Raw genomic sequence first — 19,552 nt, 5'->3', positions numbered from 1 at the left:
GATTTAGTATAAATGTTTGTTATTATTTTTAAGTAAATTTTAATTTGTTCGTTTATCACAAATCATGATGAGGATGAGGAACAGGATGAGGTGGAAAAATAAACAAGTATAATAGAAACATATAAAAATATATTTCACATTAAATAATAATACAATCTTAAGTAATACATCTTATAACAATTAAATTATAAATTTCATACTTTCGAATCTTTAAAGTTGCCATGGAATGTTTTTTATCTTTAAACCGTCACCTTACAATCTTAGATAGAAATATTATAATTTTTTTTATCTTAGGGAATAAACAGGGTAATAAAAATACTGTGTCTAAGGCATATATTATGGTCTAAAGCTTCAATTTCATCTCTGTGTACGACAGACTTACTTGATGTTAAGGGTACCTGCCGTTTTTCCAAAATAACTACTTTGTTGCTATTTACTCTGTTGTGTGTGTAAAAATAAATATAACCGCACCCAATTTCCCTTACTAACTAAAAATAACAATTTCATAATAATCTCTATAAATAAAAGTAGATTTTCAATAAGCTACCATCTCTCACTTTGTGAATATATTTCATTATATGATAATCTCATAATTAATCAAGAATAATATAAAGTAGATAATATATAAATGTAGTCATAATATTGTCAGGAATATAGTTAGTGTTCCGTAAATTTATATTAATGCGTTCGAGCACATAAAGAGACCAATACAAAGTACAAATGACATTACATACTATCTAGTTCACTTATAGAATATCGTAATTTTTATCCGTACTTGCAGGATGTGTAACGGACTTGCTCCTAATTATTATAATTATCAGTAAGTTACGACGTAGAGTTAATAAAAATGTTAAAAAAGAGCTGTCCTTCAAAAAATCTATAGACTTTTCACACGGTAGCCTGTCAATCCTTTATTTTTTTATTTTCAAACAAAATTTGTCCCCTTGGTCCTTATAACCTATATAATAAAATATGTTTATTGTTGTTCTATGTGAAGTATGTTTGCATCTTCCTATCAAGATGATAATGATAATGTCAATTGGTGTTTAAGATTAAGCTCACACCTTCAATCTTAGTTCTTAAGGTTTGTCCTTTAATGAGCTTTAAGGTTTTAAATTGTTCAAGGTTGAGCCTACAGCTTCCCAACTTAATCATGTTATTTCTGGCAGATGTAGCTTAAATCCTGCCCGCTTGTTTCTCGTTATGAAGGTGTAGCTTACAGCTTGCCCTGCATGAAGGGCTTGAGGTACTTGTGGAAGGAGTCGTTAACGGGTTGTGCGTTGAGCGGGCTGCGCATGGCGTCCTCCATCAGCCGCTCGTACGCCCGACCGTCGTACGCACCCAACGCCGAGTTTAGGATCTGTTGAATTTAATCAAATTTAACAAAAGGACCATTCCAGACCAGAATAAACATGTACAAATAGGAAATATTTGACCAAACCACTTGTTGTAAGGAGAGACCTGTACCCCGCAGTGGGAAATTTATTTGTAGTAATGAATAGCTAGTTATGGAACTAGCTATTCATTAAATCATTGATTTTCTTCAAATCAGTACACAGCAGCGCTTAGGAAAAAAGTGTAGCAACCTCCGAATTTGAACGCGAATTAAATATAAACTTACCTCATCTTTAATATCGAAGGAATCTACGAGTCCCACAGCATTGGGGCGGAGCTTCGTCAACAGATCCTCATACCAATTTTGTAGTAGCTCGATATCTCTTTCTGAGATAGACGTGAACTGAAACAGAGATAATAAATGCATACAATAACCCAAAAGTTACAATACTTTTTTTGACATCAGTATAATTTGACATATCTGTATGTGCACAGATGTTTGTTTATTCCAGCTTCTGCTTCACTTTCGTGGACCTACCTACCTTTTATATCTGAAGGTTGTAGGAGAAAGGATAAATTTATACAATTTTCATTTCGATTTGTAAAATAATGAGAACGGGATTGGGAAAATAATGAATATGGAATGACTGCTCAGACAGGACATTCCTGATAATAGTAACCTGGTACATAACCCGGCCTTTCCCATATAAGGCCGGGTATCTTTACGACTTTTTCCCCCCAAAACAAAAAAATCCAGTCCCACTCACCCTGAGCAAGTCCCCAACATACTGCAACGCCCAGTAAACGACGTATAGATCAACGAGCTGTAGGAGCACCTTCTTCAGCGCCGGCGACACAGACTTCACTCGCTCCTCGGTCTCCTTGTGGTACGTCGACAGGATTATCGCGCGGCAGTGGGCCTATTTTATAACATTATAAAATTAAATGAATTAACCAAACATTTAATTAAAATAATTATAATAAATTAATAAAGAATACACACACTATAATAAAACTACAGAAGGAATCAAAGCAGCACCAGTAAGCTGATGAAATGTATCCTTTAATATACCAAATAATTATATCTTATTATGGAGTTTCTTATTACTTTCCTTGGTAATTTATTTGAAATCAAAAAATAGTAGTATAAATAATTTATTAGAATAGAACACCTACGAAAGCGTGTGATTTAGAGAAATTTTACAATTAATTCTTTTTATTTGGAAAAGTAATATCTTGCAGTTACCTCTGCGGCCTCGGTGAGCTGAACGGAGGTCATGTTCCACGCGTCCTCGTAGCACATGCCGCCCTTCTGCCGCTTCTCGATCTGCGCCACGCACAGTCCGATTTTTCTGCAAAAGGTATATAAAAGGTTAATTTTATTGTGAATTTAGTTATACGGAATAGTATATCTGAAAAAATCAAATTTGGAAATTTACTATCCTGTGAAGTGTCGGGTGTTGGTGCCAGTTGAATGTAAAAGGTCTTTCTATATGTGGATTTTCAGCGCTGTTATAATAGAAATAGGTGTAGCGGTGGTGCTTGCTGAGTTGAACCGCAAAGCGTTCTTATAATATAGTGTGGCGTGCCCGCCGCCAGGTGCCCGGCGCGCTGTATTTTTTTAATTTATTTTTTTAATATTATAGGAGTAGCAGACGAGCATGCAGTCCACCTGATGGTAAGTGGCTACTGCCACCTATGGACATCTGTAATCAACCCCAGATACCATTAGATATTCCTACCTGAGGTCGGCCACAGATGCGCCGCTACCCCTGAGGACCAAGTTGGAACGCTTCGGAAAAGTCTGTCTCCCTTGCCACACCCTTCAAATCGGAACACAGCAGCGTCTAACACAGCTGTTATTAGGTAGGTGGCGGTGGTGCCGCCGGAGTCAAACCACAAAGGGTTTTACCACCTATACACTATGTACACTCACCCGGCGGCCACGCGGCGGAAGCCGGCCACGATGCCGTCGACGGTGCTGTCCCAGGGCGGCGAGCGGCGGCCGGCGGTCACGCTGCCCAGGTACGCCACCGTCGGCGTCAGCGCGTTGCCGCCGGCTGCCTGCTGCCACGCCTTCACCAGGTATCTATGGAGAAAACATATATTGTAATTAATTGACAATACAATATTAAAAATATAATAAGAAAAAAATGCAACCGAATTGTATGTCACTAAAAACTAAAAAATAATTGAAATAAATGTTTCTTTAGTACATAGTTCTGAAGTCGGCGTTCAATATATTTCGTTGGGTAACGGCGTAAGCAGTGTGTCCAATGTGAGCGCCGACTTCAGAAATATGTAAAACCAACATATACACGGTCGAATTGAGAAACCTCCTTTCTTGAAGTCGGTTAATAAAGAAAACGTTTTACGCCGATCTTACTCGTATTTTTTTCTTTTTCCCTTACCCGTCTTTGCAAACATGTATTGGCGTTTGTAATATAAAGACACAAGTACATGTAATATATGCAAATACACGGGTGTTTTACTTTGTTTATCCAACTTCCCATCACTCGCCCATTTCACTGCGAAATGAGCACGTTCATGTAACGTTGCTTGCGTGTGCCCCTCCTTTCGTTATTCACCTGGCGGTCTGCAGCAGCATGACGGTGTTCTCGCCCTCGTATGTGCAGGCGGCGGTGACGTGTCCGTACGTGGTGGGCAGGTTGGAGGCGAGCATGTACCCGTGGCCGCCGCACGCCAGCCGGCAGCGCTCCACGCCCGCCGCCGCCTCCGCCGTGCTCACCGCCTTCAGGCAGCACGACAGCGCGTGCAACTGGAATAAAAATATTATTTAACAGCCATATACGTTAACGATTAGGAAAAATATAGAAAATCACCAAGCGACTCTTCGAGCGAGAATTATGGAGACAGATCACGTGATCAGTCTTTGTGACAATTGTGTGTAGATATTTTATTTATAATGTAAAAGCAGCGTACATTCCACTTAACTAAAAGTAGCCCTTTACCACCTATGGACATTGGCAATGAACCCTGTGTAGGATTAGAATCTTACATTGACGCATGCTCTGTCTTTCTTGTAACATTATCTAAATAACAGCTTTGACGCGGCTGTTATAAGACAGATCAGACCTTAGTATGCAGAAGTAGGTGAGGCAGCGGTGTTTCTGAAATTGGATCAACGAAGTTCTGCCACCCATTGTCAAAATCTATTTAATTCAAGTAAAACTGACCTCGGGCAGCCTCTCCAAGTCGCCGGCCTCGAGCTCAGCGGTGACGTTGTTGTACATCGTCCACAGCCAGTCGGCGGTGAGGCGGAAGGCGTGCACGGCCGCGATGCCCACGAACAGCTTGTGCTGCTGCGTCACATAGTCCAGGATCTGGGGCTCTGGCTCGCTGGGGGAGTGTTCACGTTCATGTCACATGTTCCGTTATAACTTAAAACTAACACTAAATACACATAACCAGAATATTGTTAAGTATTAGTTCTAAAAGTTTTTCACGTGGAACGAATGAACGAAAGAATGAAGGAAAATAAGTCAGTAGGAAGAAATACGAAAGTAAACAATATGGCAACAGATGAAACGCGAAAGAAGTAGCGAAATTGAGATTCAGCTCTCAGGGATAAGCCCTCAGATACAATAACAATAACGCATTTGTTGTGAAATAGGAACTTTTCTACAATATATATTTTTTTGTAACATGGAACGAGAGTTATTCACCTACCATTCATTCATAAATGCGACGCGACTATAACAATGATTTTTGACATTAAAAAGGCTAGCACATTCTAGCCTACAAACAAAACTCACTTAGGTTTCGGTTGCGACTGCCTGCGAACAGCGGAGTACCGCGTGGCGATGGTGACCGCCTTCGCCATGTAGTTGCACATGTCGTTCACGATCATGACTCGTACGAACATCATCGTGCCGTACGTTAGCTTCGAGCTCGGCGCGTTCACGTACGTACCGTCCTGTATTAAGTGGAAATAAATATTTTAAATAAATTAATAAGCCTTTTTACCCTCGTAGCCCCGCAGTAATTTCCTGTGTGTCATGGACACACACAGACAAATGCACGTGCAGCTAGATGCAGAACAAATATCTAAATTAATCATTCAAATATCTGTCTGGTTGGGGTTAGAACCCACTGCCAATCGGTGTGGTATCGTGACCGCTCCAACACGCGGCCCGTTAAATGTTTCCCTGGTAGTTCAAATTTGCTGTATTTTATAATTTAATTCTTATAAATATATCCCCTATATTGTTTTTAGTAAAATTTAAATGTTTTTCTGTTCGTTGGATTTGATTAAATTTATTGCCCTTTTCTATATGCACGATATAAAGTCTTAATAAATCAGTTTTTTTATTTGACTCGGTGCATGTGTAGTCTTAGAAATTGTGTAAAGACTGTTATCAATAGACTGTAATGAAATAGAGTACAGGACCGTCTGTTATTTCTATAATAAAATATATTCGTTTCCAGCATTCATAAGTCAAAACGAAATCCTACCATTAAAATAAAAAAAATCGATTACAAACATATTCAATGAGTATCGTACAAAGTGCAAAAACCACAATTATTATTACAACAAATATGAACATAACATGTCTTTGTTTAGTGACGTGAGCAGTAACAATATGCTGACCCCAAGAGCAAGGTAACTCAAGTAAATAACGTTGTTTGAATATAATCATATTCTGCATATATAATTATTTTTTTATCTATATGTATCTATGCTTGAACTCATTTTCTTTAATTTATCACTTTAATACAATCTTATTACTAACAGACTTAAAAACAGGTTCTTAATTCGTGTTTTTGTTTGCAGGGCATATTACTCTTGAGACGTCATTGTCAATACGTTACCCCTCAAAATACGAGGGGTTTAGGCACCATGCTGGCCAAGTACAAATTGGATGACATCACACACCTTTGATTTTTTTTAAAGAAATCTGGGATGTAAGTTTCCTCATGATATTTTCCTTTCCTGTTAAAACAAGTGATAATTAATTTCTAATATGCATACTACTTAATAAATTCAAGGTGTGTGCCTGGCATCACTAGGCTATTACTGCTTGTTATTATTGTTGGACAGTTGCTGTTAAAACTTATTCGAAATCTAATGGGCAGTTTGAAAACATCCTACATAGGATGGCCAGTAACCGGCACCTTTTCCCACCAAGCAGCATTGAAACAGCGTGTACGACTATGCTCCATGCTTCTCATGGGGAAAAACACCGGTGTCACAGTAGGACAAAAACGAGTGACAGCGATGTATCAATTTTCATTAAGTAAATTAAAGATTAGAAAATTTCTCACCTCTAAAACCTTAGAATTCTTCATAAGCATATGATCCCTGGGTATTCTCACTTGGTCGAACCCGAGGAAGCCGTTGTTAGTGCCGTTCATGCCCAACTTAGCGCCAATCTCGCCCACTTTGATGCCCGGGAGGGGCATGTGGGTTTCCTCGTCTCTCAGCTGGACTATGAAGGGGTGGATCCCGTGGCATTGGCCCTTGGTGTAGAGCTGCGCCATTACGATGCAGTAGTTAGCTGTGTGCGCCACTGGTGACAGGAAATTAGGAGTTACATTAAAGTGTGGTTTGTTGATGTACCTTGAGTTGAGAGTAGCTAACTCTTAATCAGTGGCGGACTTAGATCGTCGGAGGCCCGGAGGAGGAGCGGAAAGTTGCATGGAGGCCCCCAAAAGTGTAAAAAGTTTATTTGATTTTACAAAATGACAAACATGTCATAGAGTTATTCGCCTGTGATTTGGTGACCTGTTTTTCCCTGAGTGATACACATTTTATATGATATTCTTTTAGGATCGGAGGCCCGAGGCGCACAGCCCCTTCCTGTACAGCTCATAATTCTATCTTATAACAGCAGTGTGCAGAGCTGCTTTGTTCTGGCTGTAAGGGCGGTTTGCTGGTAAGGCAGAGATTAGCATGAGCATTCCAGTTTAGTTCTTAGAAGTAGCACAGCATTTGATACTTTTATCCTACTTGCGTTTCATTACAGGGGTCTAAGGGCGGGAATGACCACTTTCTGTCAGTTTAAACGACGACCGCGTGGCGGAGCGGTCACCATACCGGTCTGACGCACAGAGGGTCCCGGGTTTGATCCCCGGCCAGACAAATATATGAATGATGAATTTAGGTTTCTGTTTCTGGGTTTGGGTGTTTGTGAGCGGGAGCGGGACTGTGAGTGTAGAAAACGTTTTTAGGATTATGCATGAACTATCATTGTTGTGATAGATTTTAGTTTCAGGCAGCAAGGCATTTCAATTTACGTGAGAATAGTAATTTCGTTGGAGTTTGTTACAGGGGCCCATGAGGAGCAGTGATTATTTACATCCAGTGGACTGTATTCTGGTTCAAAACGTAACAAGACATATAGGAAGTGAGAATAAATATTCTGTAACCATATATAAATAAGGTGAATAGTATCGTTATGTAAGCGTGTATTTAGAAGAATCGCGAAAGGTATTATCAGCTATATAATTAAGTATATTACAAGGTACGTTACATTAGCTATATAGTGGAATACAAATCATATCGATAAATGACGATCAAATCACATTGCAATAGGATACGATTAATGAACGAATTGTTATTTTATCATAATTTTTATTATCTTTAGCAAGTAGGTATCAAAGATAAATCTAGAAATAGCTTTGTTTTCAAAACTAAATATTATTATTAAACAATGTTAATCTTTAAATATATAAATGCTAGTGACTACACTTCTAGTGTTCAAAAATTTAGTTTACCTAATAACTTCAAGGTACACATTCTAGGTTTACACATTCTTCTAACTAAGTCTTTCTGTACGGTACATTATGCCTCTGTATAATGTGTAACAATCTCTCTGAATCGGTGGTAACCTATTAGTAGCTAGGTTTATCTATTGCAACAATCTATCAACAAAACCCCTACTTTTTGCAACTTTTGCAAAAGATGCAACTGCCTATTTAAGTCAGCCATTCGCAGGTTTTTGATCACTGTTCGGTGAAGGAATGGGAAGCGATAAATGGGGATCAATTCATGCTTCTTTTTTGAATCTTAAATATACTATCCTGGTGAGTTTTATAGGCTTGCAAATAAGTTCGATGAAGCTATAAAAACTGTTAATTCGCTCGAGGGAGCGAATTCTAGAGCGGTCTGGACCATGTCTGTTATGTAGGCACCCAAAACTCGATTTTAAGCATAATATTACAGTACTGCTTCACTGACTGAGCATTCGCTTGTAATGTAACATCCACTTAGTTTTTAAATAGATACAACCGATTTTCTCACGGATTCTCTCTAATTACTGCAATTTAATTAATTGTATTATTACAAGTTTTGCATTGTAATGCTTGCGTCTCCTCACTCAGTTATGTAATACTTAAAGTATGTGTAATACATCATTTCTGTGTGTGATAAAAAGGTGCGAAACGTTGCTCGAATTACAAGCATGACCTCCAATGTTTTTTTAGTAAGTCAGGTATCTAAATATGTATGTAGGTATGTTAAAGAAAATATGCATGTCATAATGATAATGAATTTCATGGTTCCTTGAGCCTTGAGCTTTGATTCATCTAAAGTACACATCTAAGTGTTAAATACTAGCTACAAGTTAGGTACTAATGGTACTATGAATGTTACAAAAACACAATGAATTTAATACTTTGTAATATATTAGAAATATGTATATATTTCTAATATATTGCAGTTTGAATTGTATGGACTCATGCCTCCCATGGCACAGGCCTGCCAAATAATTATATTGTTTAATCATAATAAAAACGATTGTGATTATAATATAAATGATGGTGATAGTATAAATTGAAATAAATTTTGAAGGAACCAAAAAGGGTTCTACCCCTTTTTGGTTCGACTCCGGCGGCATCACCACCCACACCTATTTCTACCTCATAACAGCAGCGTTAAATACTGCTGTGTTCTGGTTTGAAGGGTGGTAAAGGTGACATACTTTCCTGAGACATTCCAGCTTAGTCCTCAGGAGTAGCGGCGCATCTGTGGCCGACTTCAGGTAGAAATATTTGATCCTATCTGGGGTTGATTACAGATGTAGCCACTTACCATCAGGTGATCTGCATGCTCGTCTGCTACTCCTATATTCTAAAAGAATATGGTCGCATTTCTATGCTATACTTACATCCGCCGGGCCACCACTTGTACGAGGTGAGTGTAGGGCTGTGCAACACGAACTCCTTAGTAGTGGCGTCGTATGTCGCGGTGGTCTCCAGTCCTCGGATAAAGGTACCGTGGCCCAACTCCGTCTGATTATTAAATTTATTTAATAATACCGTAATTGATGCTGGCAAAAACATTGGCTATTTTGTTTATTACAATGTACCCAAAAATACAAGTACCAAGTACCACACGAAATTTGTTTAAGATTTAATATATGTGGAATTTATATAATATTGATGTAATGAGCTTATTAGCGTTCTTAAATTTAATTAATGCTATTAAACTTAATAGCGTTAATTAATTTCATTACAAGTTTTTTTAGACTAATTGGGTAGATACGTGTAATTTAAAATAAATTTGAATAGCGAAATATACTGAAAGAAATCACTGATTGATTTCGACAAAAACTCACTATTAAAAGTAAAATAAAAGTAAAATTAAATGATTTCATTTCGGTGAAAGATCATATTCCATTTTATTGCGCTATCTTAAAGAGTCGCTTAAGAGGATCAAATTCTGAAAACTAATATAATTATGACAAACTATTAGATCACGCCCATAAACAGTGTTTAAAACTAAGATAAATCGGGAATACTTACTTGAGCATATGTACCAATAATGCTCAAATTGAACGCTCTGCCGATCCAGTACGCCTGTTGCTCCACCGTCCCTTGTCCCATGAGCGTCGGTATAAACATCACGTAGTGTAGCGTCAAGGGTGATCCGTCGCTGAGGATCGCTGACCCCAAGTTACCTCCCAGGACTGCCCTGATAATTATTATCAATTCATGTTTATTCAACAGTCCTACAAGCAATATAAAGTGTAAGTGATAGAAAATATATTTTCACTCAAAATTGACAGTTATATTCTCATAGGAATATCATAATCATTTATTCATTTGTCAGTAAGGATTACAATATTGGATGTTTACACTTTGGGAATAACGCTTACTATACCAAATATTAGTGTACAAATGATATATAACAAAATTTCTTATACCTAATTAAAATTACAACAATTTTATGTCAAATTACAATCAAACACCACAATTACAAACAGTTACAAATTACGATAAATAATGAAAAATAATTTAAATTTTGTTATTGTTGGATTAAGTTTAAGAATAAATATTACGTTAATGTCTAGTTTTTTAATATGGATCCTGTTTTAAAAATTTAATCTGTTTCAAAAAGTATTCTACTCTACAGTAGATATAAACAATAACGAAAATAATTTCATCTAATTATCTCAGAATTTTTGTTTGGAGCCAAAATTTAAATTGTGGTGACCCTAGTCAAAACCTGTTTTATATAAATTTTCCTCTACTATGTTAGTTACAGTTGAGTAAATATTTTTAAGTGCTTGCAGTTATATGTTCAAGTTACACTCTAAGTAGATAGTCATCAGTGACAACATCATAGGTCAAAGTCCATGTGTTATTTCACATTGTCTCCTCTTAGATTGCCAAAAGTTTACAACATAATCTACAAAGCTGCTAGCCTAATGCAGAATTATAAATTTCACACACCTTTGTGAATTTTTTAGAGAACTCTCTGCCTTGTATGTTTCTCAACCCATGTTTTTCTTCATAATTAAACTCATGTTATAATAATTACTTAACTGTTTTTTGAGCATATGCAATATATGTATATGTATGCCTCGTTCATTGACACAACCCTACAGCTCAAACAACTTGCTGGATTTTAACATATGAGGATTTGTCTTAATTGTAGTAGTAAAATAGACTGCATTACTGCCATTTATAGGTTTTGTTTTAATAATAAAATTACAAGTTTATTAGTGGCATATTATTTAAATTTAACCCCAGGAGTTAAGTGATAAGAAGCCAAAATTCATACAACAAGGTTTTTATGTATTTCTACTAAATAATAAAGAGTCCCCTTACATATAATTCTCCATTCCCGCATTCTCTTCCTCCTGAAGCCGCCTGATCATCTTGAAGAGCATGCAAGCTTTCTTCACTGCCAGTTCATACTTCTCCTTGTGGCTCAGGTACATTGATGGTACTTCTTCATGATGAATGCCTTCTTTGAGTAGCATGTCCTCTGGAAAAATTTATACAATTCAGTAATTTTTTTGGGAATTTATTAAAGGTGTTTCCTTATGTTTATTTGTAATTTTTTGAATTGAAATTTAAAATATTGTGTTTTTTTTGCCTAATGTTCTTTCTCTATTTTATTTGTATAAGATTGAAGTAACAAGCAAGCTTACACTCCACCTGATGGTAGGGTAGTCCCTACCATCAGGTGGAGTGTAAGGCCATGGATATATGTATTTAATTCCATATAGAACTGGTGTTTTACCTAGACCTAATCACAGAAGCATTGCAGAAGTCTTGAGGACTAAGATGGTTGCTTCATATGTAAATCAGCTGTAACTTAAAAGTGAGAAACGTACAAGAGCTCCATTATTGATTACCCTATTTATTGAGACATGTTGTATATATCGAAGAGAATATATACAGTGTGAATTTTTCAAATAGGCTTTCAAGGCCAAATCTGAAAGTATAAGGATTAGCGAAAAATGGGTAACCAATTCTTCAATGAAAAATAAAATGAGTAAATAATTATTTTATGTTATAATCATAACATACGACTTAGAATGATAGAGTGATAGGTTGGCAACTAAGTTCCCGCTAGTTTTAGGATTAATTTTTTAGTGAAAATAGATCACTGATTAATTAGGAAATTATTATTTTTTTGTTATTTTAAAACTTCTTTTTAAGGTTAAATATAATTTTCTATATCTTTTTGTTTATTAATCACTCGGTTTTCACTCGAAAAAGTCATTTTCGCATATTTATCATTACTTCCCAGAATTTGATTCTTATAAGTGACACTATCAGATAGTGGAATAATATAGAGGGTGTATTTTTTTCAAAATGAATTCATTTGATTCCCGGCTAGGGAAAAAGTTATTAAAAAAAAACAAATAATGCCCTTTTCGTTTTTATTAAAATTGGCCCTGAAAGCCTATTTGCCTATTCACCCTATGTAATCTCTTTAACAGGGACATAAACTGAAAATACCACATCTATTTAAAGTTCAACAACATTATAAGTTTTGTTTTCATATTTGACCTAGTTAACTCCATGAGTAGGTAGGTATCTAACATAAATCTTTGAACCTCTTATCTTCACATATACATACTTGGTATATCATCGAGTTTTATATTTTGTTAATTACAAAATTATACTTAATGAGAGTAATTTTATAATTTGATTGTGCACTACAGAACATATTAATAGAGATAAACATTATGTTGCTTGTTTTTCAAAACTTGAAATAGATTAAAATGCAGTGTTTTTCTACAAAGGACTAGTTTTTGCAAATAAATAAAAATGTTAATAACTTAAAATTTACCTATATATCTGTATATTTTGGTTGCCATTATTATTTATCCAATAAAGTCTTGGGTTTAACATTTTTTTTATTTTAGTTTAGAATAGTAGCAGTTAGCAAAGGGCATATAAGAATATTTTAAATGAAAAGGAACATTTTGAAATAAATTACACAACATAATCGCAGGCGTTATGTAGGCCGTAGGTCGGTAGATCTTTCCCCTCTACCACTCCTACTCTTTGTACTTCCTTTAAGATAAAAAAAAACAATGTACTTCACTAATTAACACAACAACAGAGATATTAAACGAGAGTTATTTAATGTTGTATTCACCAAAATGATTTTAATGTATTTTTTAATTTTAGTTTAGAATAGTGATAGTATGTTTATAATTAGGCATAATATGTGTACATATAAGATGAACATTCTAAATGAAAAGAAACAGTTTTGAAATAAATTACACAACATAATCGCAGGCGTAATTATGTAGAGGCCGGTTGGTCATCCCTTCCTACCACTACTACTCTTTGTACTTGCTCCAACATAAAAAAAACGATGTACTTCACGAATGAGCATAACAATAAAGAGATAAAACAAGAGTAATTTTAATGTTGTATTTATCGAAATATTTTAAAAAATAATAAATGTACCTCTTTTTTTCCGTTCCTCAGTTTTCTTGGCGCCGCCATCAATCCAGTTGATCAGCTCGGTAACGTTAAATGTGCACTTATGCCTCTCATTTTGTAAATCACTGTTTACTTTTCCGCTCGACATTTTGTACACGACTTCACTAGAACAGCACTCAGCGACTACGATTATCTTATGAAAGGTTCAAGCATCCGATGCTTGGGTCGTTACGTAGCCAATACGCAACCAACTCGCTTTCCTGTATCCAAACTTGTTTCAGAAAGAGCGCGCTAACTCGAATGACGCACGATCACTCGCTGTTTGCTACCCTATCAATAATTAATTAGTACTATCGCAGTACATTTTTCTGATAATTCCTCCAGTTGATTTATCACAATAACAATTATCTCTTTGAAACAAAATCAAAATTATAAAACGATAATAATTATGCACGGTTTGCAAATCCAATTATTTTAGGTGTACGAGTACTGATATATAAGATAATTTATTAGTACTTTAAGAACTTTTCTTTGTGTTTCATAAAAATAATTATTTCAAAATACTTCATAATTATTATAAAATAACAATGTCGTGTTGTCTTCTTCAATCTTTATTTACGTCACGTCAACTCACGTCATCTCGTATGTCAACGTCGTTGTCAGAATTATTGGCAATAACAAATAATTGCCAATCGTCCGAAAACTGAAATGTAAATTAATCATCCAATAAGTATATTATTCAAAAATTAAGCTAGATGGTAACATACAACAATTAACAATAATTGGATAAATAAGAAGCAATCTCCTGTGTATGTAATGTAAACTTTAATGTGGCAGTATATAGCCACAGACAATATAATTGAACTGAGATTACTGAGAAACGTAGCAGCCATAAACAAGGGCGGCCATATTTCTTTCTTGTGTGCGTTGGATCTCACCCTGTCGAGATGAGGTTAGTTTTAATAATTAAAAATACTAGACTGTGAATTTAGTAGATAATTACGCATTTAATATGATTTTCGATGTATTTTTTATCCATCCAATGTGTTTTTATATTTTGGGTAATCAGTTTAGCGTGGTTTTGTAAATAATGTTATCGACTCGCAAAGCCATGTGGTGTTCAAGAATATTTTTTCTATTTTTTCAGTTCCTTAAAGCTGCAGAAGAGGCTTGCAGCCTCTGTTATGAGATGTGGTAAAAAAAAGGTGTGGTTGGATCCAAACGAGATCAATGAAATCGCCAACACCAACTCCAGTAAGTATTACCAGGACATGCTCGATGAAAGCGTTGAGTTAGCTACTAGAAACTCATTGTCCGGTCATTAATTTAATATGTTTTTTGTTGTATTAAAAATACTGGAAATGTTAGGAAGTAAATTTTTTATAAGCATGTGTATATTTCCATATTTTGTCTACTGTGATGTTTAAAAATTGTAGTGTCTATCATTTCAATATAGCCAAAAGAGTGTCAGAAAGTGTTGAAAAGCTTTTAAAACGTATTTACTTCATAATGATTGTAAATAGAAAAAAAATGTCCACCTAATTTTGAATAATACAATGTAGGGGAATCTATAATGTTGTTATAAGTTATAAATACATACAGTAAATAGACTTGTCTATCTATGTTAACTGGTTGTTCTTATTCATGAACATATGTGACTAATTACAAGACTACCCCAAATACTTTATGCAGGATTTACCCGAGAAGTATTTCAAGATTTTTTCAGGATTACATCTATAATTAACTATGGTAGATGAAGAAATATAGAGTGTAAACAAAATGAATATCCCATCACCATCAGTGCATCTTCATCTATTTCCACTTATACTATTTTAAGCTACTAAGCCACAGTCCATCGTGCTAACGTAAACATTGGATGTTTACTTAATAGTACAATACATTGGTTTCCAGGACAGAACATCCGTAAGATGATCAAGGATGGTCTGGTCATCAAGAAGCCAGTAGCCGTGCACTCGCGCGCCCGTGTCCGCAAGAACACAGAGGCCAGGAGGAAGGGTCGTCACTGTGGTTTCGGTAAAAGAAGAGGTACTGCCAATGCGCGTATGCCTCAAAAAGTAAGTTTTAACTTGCCTTGTGACTGATTTTACAGTTTTATATTTTTATTATTTATGTAGGTACTATGTATAGTCCTCGCCAAAATGCTATTCCGCTCTGAATATAGAAGCGAGTCACGTCATAATATGTAATTGTAGATATTAGCGGTATGAAGACAGAGCGGAATGCTTCCCACACCTGTCTGTTGCCTGTTTTCACCTACGGGAACATAGCTGCGTTAGTGTGCTCTTACTGTTGCTATGGAGCTAAGCTTGTGGTTTTGTTCGTCCGTATTGGCTCTCTGACTACCCCTGCGTGCAACAACTTCAGAGCAAACTAGAAGTTTGATGCGGACTGTAGGACTTAAAAAGTGGTACAAATTATGTATGAACATGGTGGTAAAGCCAGCATGGTTAGACCAGGGAGGTATCACTACCACACTTATTTCTAGCATTATGAAGTTATTGCGTTTTAGAAGTTGGCAGTAGTCACTACATACAATTAGGTGAACTGCAATCTCATTAACTACAATCTTATAAAACAAGATCTAATGTTAGATAATCATGAAGATAAATATTAATAAAAAGATAAGGTTTTTTGATCTACAATATCTACAAGATAAAGAAGCTTTAAGCAGCATTAACCATATATTTGTTGTAGGAACTATGGGTACAAAGACAAAGGGTACTCCGTAAGCTGCTGCTCAAGTACAGAACGGCCAAGAAGATTGACAGGCATCTGTACCACGCCCTGTACATGAAGGCGAAGGGTAATGTGTTCAAGAACAAGCGTGTGCTCATGGAGTACATCCACAGGAAGAAGGCTGAGAAGGCCAGGACCAAGATGTTGAGGTGAGTTCACAAGTACTTTTTAAGGTGGTAGAACTCTTTGTGGATCTTGCGGTACAAGCGCCACACCTATTTCTACCTAATAACAAGTGTTCAGAGGCATTCCAGCTTAGTACTCAGGGGTAGTTGCGTGTCTGTAGCTGACCTCAAGTAGGAGTCTGATCATGCTTGTCTGCTACGAATATATTACAAAAAGAAAAGAAGAAGTACTATGTAGTGTACTAAGTAGTCAGGCATTTTCCCTCCATATCGTGGCGTAGCAGGTAAATCGGCAGGTAGTATTTACTGTTGACAATAGGTAACGCACAAATCCGCCTTTATAGCCTCTTGTTTACAAGTTTCCGGAACTTATCACTTTGCGCATCAAAACTAGTAAACTTGTCTCCTACTCTTTATTATAAAAAAGGGTACAACTATATGAAAGTTTTCCAATAACAATGTGTTAATATTTGTTTTGGTGGGTTTTCGCCACATATCAGATTTTCGTTTTCGTGGAGAATGGAAGTGACACAATGGTTAGGATATTTAGGGTGATATTGGGCATATGCACCATTAGTTAATTTTTTTAACTTAACATTTACTTTATCACCTAAAGCAGCGGTCGGCAACCTTTTAGCAGGCAAGGGCCACTCAGTGGCAAAATAAAGTAAAGGCGGGCCGCACTTGTAATATAAAACCCCTGAAGCCAAATAAACCTGTATAATTCATCAAATCCCATAGAAAAAATGAAAACACTCTTCAAATTGTTAAACATTCGCGAGCCGAGCGAAGCGTGTTACACACTATTGACTATTGGGTTGTTTGCGGTTCGTTCATGCATTTTTGATATTATTAGGACTTATTTACAAAAATTTCACGGGCCGCACGTAAGACGTCCGCGGGCCGCATGCGTCCCGCGGGCCGTGCGTTGCCGACCGCCGACCTAAAGTGACCTAAAAAATATTAAACTACTATTTTTTTTTTAATATAAGTTTTAAGTATTGTCAGAAACATGTCTATTAAATGGATTTTAAATATCAAATACACTATGAAGTAGCTTTTTTGGGTAACTTTATTAGTATAGATCTAGTCCTATTTTGTGATGTTTGTCTGGAATGAGACATTCTCTTCTGTTTTATAATATTGATGTAGCAAATACGCATGCAGACTACTTATGGTAAGTGGTCACCCGCCCATGAATATCTGTGATCTTCTCCATATAGATTCTGCACTAAGCTCATCACAGTTGTGTTGCCACTCCTCTCCATTAAGATGGTTATGTTACATGTAAGTTAGCCGGCATCTACACCCACTGAAATGCAGAACAGCTTCATACTGAAAATAAATTTGGTGGTGGTACTTCCCTGGGTGAACCATACCAGTTTTACAACTTGTTCTATATGGATAATATCCATCGAAGTGACTTTCTTCTGAGTTTCTTACAGAGTGACATGCAGGAAATTATCTTTACACCTTACACCTTTGAATGTTTTTGTTACTGATATTTAATGTTAGATTTCAGAACTTTTTAATAATATTGAGGTAATAAACAAGCATTCAGTCCACCTGGCGATAACTCTCAACTGCCGACCTCGTTTTGCCGCTCGCCATGTCTCCCTTACCACACCTATCAAACTGGAATACAGCAGCGCTTAATACCGCCAATACGAAGCATAAAAATGTGTGACTCCATATTTAAACCCACAAACTATCTTAAGGTTTAATTAATATCATATTTTGTCCACAGTGACCAGGCTGAGGCCCGTCGTAACAAGGTGAAGGAGGCCCGCAAGCGCCGTGAGGAGCGCATTGCTGCTAAGAAGGAGGAGTTGTTGCAGACCTTCGCTCGGGAGGACGAGGCCGCCGTTACCGCTAAGAAGTGAACACTTACCTAGTTAAGAAAAAAAACCTCCAATAAATTTGTTGGATCAAACAAGTGTTTTATTTACAGCTAATCTAATCCTTTAACCAACCTGGATGGTGGCATGTTGAACATTTTGTGCAGGTTTAGTTTAGAAGGCTTTAATTTTCACATATAAAATTAGCATTATTATCGTTAAGCATATAAGCAGCTGAGTTCATTAACGGAACGGCATGGCAGAGGATTTTTTACGCGAGGTATAGATGATAACAATATGAAAATAAAAATGAAATTAAGATGCAAGGCATGCCTGATATATCACCGCTTTGTTTTTGTACTGGTGATCATCGATTTTATATTGTTAAGTTTTGATTTTAATCGTCGCATAAAACATCATCGGTAATCGGTAATTTATCAGTGACTTCCTCTCGTATATTAAAAAAAATAATCGGATAGTTTCTATATACTAAAGAGTGAAGTTCTCTTCTTTTTTGGTTGAGTGGGTGCACCCCTTGACTGAATAATATCTTGAGCCAAGAATGCACTCATTTTAAGGCAAAGGCAACATTTTTTTGAATTTAAATAGTTCTAAATACATCTACCGCCGCCGCCGGTGAGTTGTGGCAGGCCGCCGCTCGACGGTCCGCTCGCAGCACCGCCCGCTCCGGCCGGCATGTAATAGTTAACTAATAGTAATAGCTTGCTAAGGTTTGTCATTAATTTCTAATACGCACGTGCATTACAAAAACTAGAGTTGTCGAAGTTAATTCTGCTAAGCTGTCATTTTATTTAATAATTCTAGAATATTCAATTTTAAATTGAATTATGAAATAAACCCTGGTGGTTTAATCTATAAATAAATTAATGAATTTTATTTTAATCTATACTTAAGATATATTTTAAGTATAGATTAAAATAAAATTAGAGATTAGTCATGTTTGTAATTATTCACGAGCTGTGCAGGCACAGATTTCGCGTGATTTTTGATTGTAATGTCTATGTTTAACGGCATCTATCAAGTTCACGGTGCATCGGTGAACTGAAATTCTCTGCTCGGCATATTATTCGTCGTGTAATGGTAGAAAAATTACTATTGACTACATTGTAAAAAGCGTACCAGTGGCCCTGACAAAGGGCATCAGAGGAATACCGTGGGGTTTTAGCCGCTAGGAGTCCGGCATATCCTCTCCGCTGCCCCTGCGGCCGAGACGAACCCATGGAGGATTTCCCCACGAAAAAAAGGATGCGGATGCGGATTGCGGACTATGAATATATTGTAAATCCATTTAATTCAATTTAATAGTTTTAGTTTAATGCG

General features: G+C 36.4%; 2 protein-coding genes across 2 annotated transcripts; one reads left to right on the top strand and one right to left on the bottom strand.

Moving 5' to 3' along the window:
• Nucleotides 1-890: 890 nt before the first annotated feature.
• On the bottom strand, nucleotides 891-14,117 carry LOC140755509 (acyl-coenzyme A oxidase 1). Its single transcript, XM_073090801.1, has 13 exons — nucleotides 13,516-14,117; nucleotides 11,410-11,569; nucleotides 10,102-10,270; nucleotides 9,465-9,588; nucleotides 6,622-6,866; nucleotides 5,112-5,272; nucleotides 4,533-4,695; nucleotides 3,924-4,114; nucleotides 3,272-3,424; nucleotides 2,582-2,687; nucleotides 2,103-2,255; nucleotides 1,622-1,738; nucleotides 891-1,360 (listed from the first exon to the last, which is right to left on the bottom strand). The coding sequence occupies exons 1-13, from the start codon at nucleotides 13,637-13,639 to the stop codon at nucleotides 1,217-1,219; spliced, it is 2,010 nt and encodes a 669-aa protein (XP_072946902.1). The 5' UTR covers nucleotides 13,640-14,117; the 3' UTR covers nucleotides 891-1,216.
• A 269-nt stretch (nucleotides 14,118-14,386) lies between these two features.
• On the top strand, nucleotides 14,387-18,309 carry RpL19 (ribosomal protein L19). Its single transcript, XM_073090792.1, has 5 exons — nucleotides 14,387-14,443; nucleotides 14,639-14,745; nucleotides 15,403-15,566; nucleotides 16,207-16,397; nucleotides 18,121-18,309. Exons 1-5 carry the CDS (start codon nucleotides 14,439-14,441, stop codon nucleotides 18,254-18,256), a joined length of 603 nt encoding a protein of 200 aa, XP_072946893.1. The 5' UTR covers nucleotides 14,387-14,438; the 3' UTR covers nucleotides 18,257-18,309.
• Nucleotides 18,310-19,552: the final 1,243 nt, after the last annotated feature.

The sequence above is a fragment of the Epargyreus clarus genome, unplaced genomic scaffold, assembly GCF_041222505.1.
Source record: "Epargyreus clarus isolate Ecla_fem2 unplaced genomic scaffold, WU_Ecla_fem_2.2 ptg000003l, whole genome shotgun sequence".
NCBI classification, from domain to species: domain Eukaryota; kingdom Metazoa; phylum Arthropoda; class Insecta; order Lepidoptera; family Hesperiidae; genus Epargyreus; species Epargyreus clarus.
This window is presented reverse-complemented; position numbering and strand designations above follow the sequence as displayed.

What these genes read in the sequence shown, in the direction of transcription:
- LOC140755509 (XM_073090801.1), bottom strand. Translation starts at nt 13,639, where the DNA reads ATGTCGAGCGGAAAAGTAAACAGTGATTTACAAAATGAGAGGCATAAG. An exon ending in TGAGGAACGGAAAAAAAGAG is followed by an intron (nt 11,570 to 13,515) that starts GTACATTTATTA and finishes AAATTTTTCCAG; the next exon opens with AGGACATGCTACTCAAAGAA. An exon ending in GCGGGAATGGAGAATTATAT is followed by an intron (nt 10,271 to 11,409) that starts GTAAGGGGACTC and finishes AATAATTATCAG; the next exon opens with GGCAGTCCTGGGAGGTAACT.
- RpL19 (XM_073090792.1), top strand. An exon ending in AATCGCCAACACCAACTCCA is followed by an intron (nt 14,746 to 15,402) that starts GTAAGTATTACC and finishes ATTGGTTTCCAG; the next exon opens with GACAGAACATCCGTAAGATG. An exon ending in ATGCGCGTATGCCTCAAAAA is followed by an intron (nt 15,567 to 16,206) that starts GTAAGTTTTAAC and finishes TATTTGTTGTAG; the next exon opens with GAACTATGGGTACAAAGACA.